Source organism: Egretta garzetta, unplaced genomic scaffold (assembly GCF_000687185.1).
Source record: "Egretta garzetta isolate BGI_Z169 unplaced genomic scaffold, ASM68718v1 scaffold506, whole genome shotgun sequence".
Taxonomy (NCBI): domain Eukaryota; kingdom Metazoa; phylum Chordata; class Aves; order Pelecaniformes; family Ardeidae; genus Egretta; species Egretta garzetta.
This window is the reverse complement of record NW_009260065.1, coordinates 745,900-752,223: the sequence shown is the minus strand read 5'-3', so window position 1 is coordinate 752,223 and position 6,324 is coordinate 745,900. Positions and strand designations below refer to the sequence as shown.

The 6,324-nt window shown below is 54.4% G+C and overlaps 1 protein-coding gene across 1 annotated transcript in view; it reads left to right on the top strand.

Annotated features, from left to right (window-relative positions):
* Nucleotides 1-2,700: 2,700 nt before the first annotated feature.
* The window catches only part of LOC104128341 (cytochrome P450 26B1), a gene marked incomplete at its 5' end in the record, with an annotated part of 5,476 nt that continues 1,852 nt past the window's right edge, over nt 2,701-6,324 (top strand). Inside the window, 4 exon segments of the mRNA XM_009641101.1 lie at nt 2,701-2,994; nt 4,023-4,178; nt 4,861-5,142; nt 6,090-6,313. Coding sequence (XP_009639396.1) covers nt 2,701-2,994; nt 4,023-4,178; nt 4,861-5,142; nt 6,090-6,313 — 956 coding nt within the window.

The window sequence follows — 6,324 nt, the reverse complement described above, 5'->3', positions numbered from 1 at the left end:
AGACGCTGCAGCCTCAAGAAAGGACGTATAAGCGATAAAAAAAAAAAAAAAAAAAAAAAAAAAAAATCCCCCCCAACTCCCCAGTGCTAAATACTCCCCCTTTTCCAGGCTGGGCAGGTGCTGTGTTGACCTCCTCAGGGGTTCAGTTTTCTCTTCCTGAGGGTCCCCCCCCGCCCTGCACCTTCTCTGCACATCGTTCCTCGGGACAGGCACTCTCCTCTTCAGAGCCTGGCTTGGTCTGTGGGGTGTGGATCTGGCCCTGGGCTGGTTCTCTGACGGGACCAGAGGCATTTCTTGGGCCGCTGTACTTTTTGCAGGGTGCCAGGGGGTTCCTGAGCACTTTTGCCTGTGGCAGATGCTGGGCAGAGCTAGGGGAGGACAGGGTTTGCCTGTTGGGATGGTGGCTCCAGGCAGAGCTGTCCCCTTGTCGGCTCTGCTTTCTGCTGGAGAAACTGAGTCCCGGGAAGCGTTTGGGGAGAGTAGTGTGATGCACTGGGAGCCTCTGTCCTTGTCCCAAACCCCACAGTGTGGAAGAAGGGCAGATGCCAGCTGGATGGGGAGACAGTGGTGTCCCTTGGCCAACCCCGCTCAGGAGGTCCTGTCCCACCCCTGTCGAGCGGCTCGTGGCTGCCAGCTCTCCTCCAGCCAGCACTGCATGGGAGCCTGGTGTCCTGCTCACGGATCCATCCCTTTCCCAGCGCCCTTTGTACCGTCCCCAGGCAGCTGAGGGGCTCAGCTTCAGCACCTCCAGCTTTTCTCTTCTGAGCGGCTGCTTTTTCACCCCCTCGCGCGGGCCGGTCTGCTGGAGCATCACTGCCCTTTCCAGGCTCACAAATAACTTGTGAAGCACGGAGAGGCGGCGGAAAGCAGCAGCCGCGCCATCTCGCGCGCCCGCACTGGAGCCCCGCTGTTCGTTCATTCCTTCCTCCGCGCCGTTCATTCGTGCCTCCGCTCTGCACAGCCATCCGGGGACGGCTGTCCCTCCGCAGGCAGGTCTGTCCGTTGGTCTGCTTGCATTTTCTCTCCCATCTCTCTTGCCATTCTGTTTGCAGGCTGGTATTTCCACCGGGAGCCTCCAAGCTCTGCCCCACCGTGTATTGTGTGATGAGTTTTACTCGGGGCTCAGCCTGAGTACAGCTCGTTATGAAGCGGCTCTTGTCGAGCCTCCTGCTCTTGTCCAGCCCCGGGGCTGCGGGGGGACAGAGGTGTTATTTCACCAAACAAACTCCCAGCAAACGATGTGCATTAGCAATGAGGGGTCGCAGCCAGGAAAATGTTACCTTTCCCTTTGAGTGCTGACTGCGGAGGAAATTCTCACATTTACAGCTCCAGCGAGTCCGGTGCTCATGGAAAGAGGGGGTGGCTTTGATTTCTCTCCTCTTGCGGGTTTGATAACTTTGCAGCTCCCCCACCGTGCGCTGAGCCCTCCCGGGAACTGGCCACCAGTGGAGGCTACGCAGGCTTGCAGCTCCCTCCTTGGGAGCCTGTTCTAATTTGATTTTCCTGGAGGCCTGGCATGCGGCGGTGCGTCTGTGCGTGCTGCCCCGTGCGTGTGTGTGTGTGTGTAGGTTAATAAAAAATAAACAAACAGCACTTTTTCCTCCGGTGCACTCTGGGAGGGATGCGGCGGGGATGCCGAATGAAAGCGTGCGCTGTGGGCTGCGTCGGGGAGGGCTGCAGGGACATTCCTGGCATTGCTGAGCTCCTCGCGCAACGCATGGGCCCTGGCCCAAATTGGAGTAAGGAGCCGTTAGCATCAGAGACCTGGGGAGGCCCACTCCTGCGCAGTGTTTACTCGCAGAGCTTAAATTAATACTGTCTACTGCCATCAGGTTTTTTTGCCCGGTTTCCCGAGGAAATGAGCCGTGTGCGATCGCAGCCTCTGGGTACGTGCGTGCCTCTCTTCCCCACTTGAACCCCTGCCTAAGTTCAGCCAGATTCCACAGAGATCCTAAATGCCTCAAAATAATTATTTAGCTTAGCTTTTTACATATATTAAAAAAGGGTGGTTGAGAGGTGGGAGGAACTGCCGATGCTTCCCACTGGGAGAAAAGCTTCTGCGTTCTGCGTGCATGCGCAATCATAGCGTTAGACACTAGAGCATCCCTGTGGAACATATGTCTTAGTAGCATCCAAATCATGGGATGAACATAACTGGGAGCCATGAGACACGGAGCTGCGGGAAAGCTGGCTCCATCCGTCCTGCCGTGCGCGGGGTCAAGCGTTTCCTCCCATCTCTGGTTTGTACCGAGTTATTGCCCGTCGTTCATGATGGTTGTGGTGGGAATCAGCCTGCGGAGGATCTGCCAGCTGATATTTCTACACTGACACTTTTTGGCAGCTCTTTTGGGAATCAGTGATTCCTGAGACACGGAGCTGCGGGAAAGCTGGCTCCATCCGTCCTGCCGTGCGCGGGGTCAAGCGTTTCCTCCCATCTCTGGTTTGTACCGAGTTATTGCCCGTCGTTCATGATGGTTGTGGTGGGAATCAGCCTGCGGAGGATCTGCCAGCTGATATTTCTACACTGACCCTTTTTGGCAGCTCTTTTGGGAATCAGTGATTCTGGGTGATGGATTCTGGATGACGACGGGTCTTCTGGACCTGTGATGCCCATTTTTGTGGGCAGAAGCTGGTTACTAGAGAAGGCAAAGATGAGGGTGTTGGGGCTGTGTAGAAATCTCTGCTCACTCTCTTTGGTAGGTTTTCTCCAAAATCTTCAGCCATGAGGCACTGGAGAGCTATCTCCCTAAGATCCAGCTGGTGATCAAAGACACCCTCCGGGCCTGGAGCAGCAACCCTGAGTCCATCAATGTCTACCACGAGACCCAGAAGCTCACCTTCCGCATGGCCATCCGTGTCCTGCTGGGCTTCCGCATCCCCGATGAGGAGCTCAACCACCTCTTTGAGGTCTACCAGCAGTTTGTGGAGAATGTCTTCTCCTTGCCCGTGGATCTGCCCTTCAGTGGCAACAGGAGAGGAAGAAATTTGGGTTAAGTCCTCCACCAGCCAATAAAACCAAATTATTGGGTCTAATGGGGTGGTGGCTAATCCCCACCTCTACAGGTTCTCAGTGGGATGTCTTCTCACCCTCTGACCTCTAACAGCAGGTCCTTTTTGGGCTAGAAAGTCCTGTTTTGATAGAGCGGAGAGGGAGATCCGTTCATAGGTTTTTAGAGTGCTAGGGACTGTGTGGTTCCATGCAAGGAGAATACAGACAGGACTTGCCCAGATTTAATGCATAATTTTTTCTCACCTGTAACTGGAAGTTTTTCTGTATTTTTGTTGTTTGTGGGACCCTTCTCCTGTTAATTCCCTCCTGTCCCCAGGGCGAAATGGATCAATGGACCTTCTGATTCCAGGAACTAATTTAGCTTTTTGACGAAGGATGCAAAATGAAAACATAACAAAAACCACAGACACAAAAATTTATTTTTTTTCACGGGGAATTTTGGTAATAGAAATAAGGGGGTTTAAAATTTCCTGTTGTGATTAACACTGCAAATTTCGTTGTTGTTACTGGAGCACGTGAATGAGCCCAAGCGCTTGCAGCCCTGAAACATTTGCAGCAGCAGGTTAGCCCGGTGCGGTTGCACTCAGATAGGAATTGCTTTACTGAGACCGGGTGATAAAATTACTCGGGAAGCCCATTACGCTCCCGGGAAGAGGATCCTTTCGGATGAGTTGACTTTCCTTTGAGAGATAATTTTCCCAGGGACTGCCATATATCCCAGGGTGAGCCGGAGGCCTGTGAACTGGTGCAGTACTGGGGCTCCCACGTCAGACCTATCATTTGCACGTAGGTGCTGATTACTCTGGCCTGTAATCTCGCCTGCTCGGGGCTTGCTCCTCCTGCCCAGGGAACAACTCCAGCATCTTTATTCTTCTCTTTGAGCACCTGCAATTGCAGCTGTATTACTTAGACATGTTGTCCTGAGCACGTCTCCAGCTCCTGGGGATGCTGGGCTGGGGATGGTGGTGCTATCGTTGTGTCCTGCATGGTCTGATGGCTTCCCACTCCGCAGGGCATCCAGGCACGCGAGACGCTGCAGAAGGGGCTGGAGAAAGCTATTCAGGAGAAACTGCAGAACACGCAGGGCAAGGACTACGCCGATGCACTGGACATCCTGATAGAGAGCGGCAAGGAGCACGGCAAGGAGCTCACCATGCAGGAGCTGAAGGTGAAGATCTTCCCCACGGCCACCTTGTCCTTGCTGTGCTCAGGGCAGGGGTTCCTCAAAGAGCAAAGCACGAGCTGCTGTAAGGAGGATTTTTTGGGGCAGAGATGGTCGGTGAGAGCTGGGGGACCACAGTGTGTTGTCGGAGCTGCAGGTGAATCCTGGTCTGGTGGATTATGGTGCCAACAAAGCCAGTTGCTTTCTTATGGGCCATAATTATTGTAGAACACACTCAGCCCTTTCTAAAAAGTGTTTCCGGGGAATACCAAAAGACCATACAAGTTTGATGAAGCTTTCAGCCTTGACCAGCTTCACCCCTTGACCCATCCAGTTTTATGCTGCCTCCATTGCAGGGCAAATGAGCCCTTGGCAGGTTGTTTTCTGCAGCAGGGTCACGGCATAACTTGTCCTTCACAGGCTATTAAGAGCCATCCCCAGCATTTTTAATCCTGCCTGTCTGGTCCTCAGTGTCCTCCAAGTCTCTATGGGAAGCTCCCTGTGGTGGATGTCCAAGACCTGTGCCTGCACAAGGAGGGACCTTGCAGATGTGACGAGGCTGGAGAGCTCTTGGGGAAAGAAATGCCCCATGGCAGCCTGCGTGCCTGCCCCTTGACATGCCACGTCGGCTGGCCTGTCTATCTGCCCATCCCCTGTGTCTTACCCTGGCTTTGCTCTTGTCTTTCAGGATGGCACCCTGGAGCTCATCTTCGCTGCCTATGCCACCACTGCTAGCGCCAGCACCTCTCTGATCATGCAGCTCCTCAAACACCCCCGGGTGCTGGAGAAACTGCGGGAGGAGCTGCGCAGCAAGGGCATCCTCCACAACGGCTGCATCTGCGAGGGGTCCCTCCGGCTTGACAACATCAACAGCCTCTACTACCTGGACTGCGTCATCAAGGAGGTGCTTCGCCTCTTCACCCCCATCTCCGGGGGGTACCGGACGGTGCTGCAAACCTTCGAGCTGGATGTGAGTATCGCCATCTCTCCGGGGTGCGGCTGCACCGTGAGCTCCCCAAAACAGCCTTTTGCATGTTGTTGCAAACAGGCTTGAGCCTGGCTTAGATGAGACATCAGGGAGGACTAATTAGGTCCTCCTGGTGATGGGAGGTGGAATTGCTCCAGACTCAGAGGAGGGGGATGGGATCTGGCCCACGGCAGGGAAGGGACGAACTCAGGCTGTCAAAGAGGAGACAGGCGTGATGCTTCAAAGAGCAACTCATGACAATGTTTGATGCCAAAAACTAAACTGGGGTGTGACAAGGGAAAGGTTTACTGCAAAGGGCATCTCCAGGCTGCCAGATGACAGGCGGATTACTCACCACAATGGCTGGAATTTCCTACTAGCAAAACAAAATCTTGAGACCTGGCTTGTCGCTGTAAATCCTATTAACGTACTGATTGGAGTCGGAAACCTTTTAAAGTGCTCAGGGGATGATAAATCCGCCCTGTTTCTCATTGCCCAGGCCCTGACATGTGCGTTGGGCGTGTGGGGCTGCCAGGCGGCAGGGGATGAGCAAAGCCATGGGATGCTCTGGGGAGGGCTGGCCGGCGTGCAGGGCACGGTGTGGGCGCGAGAAAAGCTGCTTCTCTTTGCCCGGCGGCAGTCGAGCACCGCAGGGTTCCTGGTAGGCGACTCGTGCCAGCGACCGCAAAGCAAATAAATAGCGACGGATCATCCGGCGGGTCTCTGGGAATAAACCCAGGAATAAACCCAGGATTCCCATCTCCCAGCCCTTTGCGCTGCGCTCTCTGCTTTTCTTTTAAATCTGCATCACGCTCGAGTAATAAACCCAAAGGAAATGGGAAAAAGCAGACAAGGCAAAATGGCTTTATCTAGTTCTCCCGCCCCCTCTCCCTGTGCAGTAGGGTTGATTCTCTCTGGTTTTCTCTCCATCCCTTCCCTCTTCTCTGCAGGGTTTCCAAATCCCCAAAGGCTGGAGCGTCATGTACAGCATCCGGGACACCCACGACACCGCCCCCGTCTTCAAGGACGTGGATGTCTTCGACCCCGATCGCTTTGGGCAGGGTCGAAGCGAAGACAAGGATGGCAGGTTCCACTACCTCCCCTTCGGAGGAGGCGTACGGACCTGTCTGGGCAAGCACCTGGCCAAGCTCTTCCTCAAGGCGCTGGCCATCGAGTTGGCCAGGA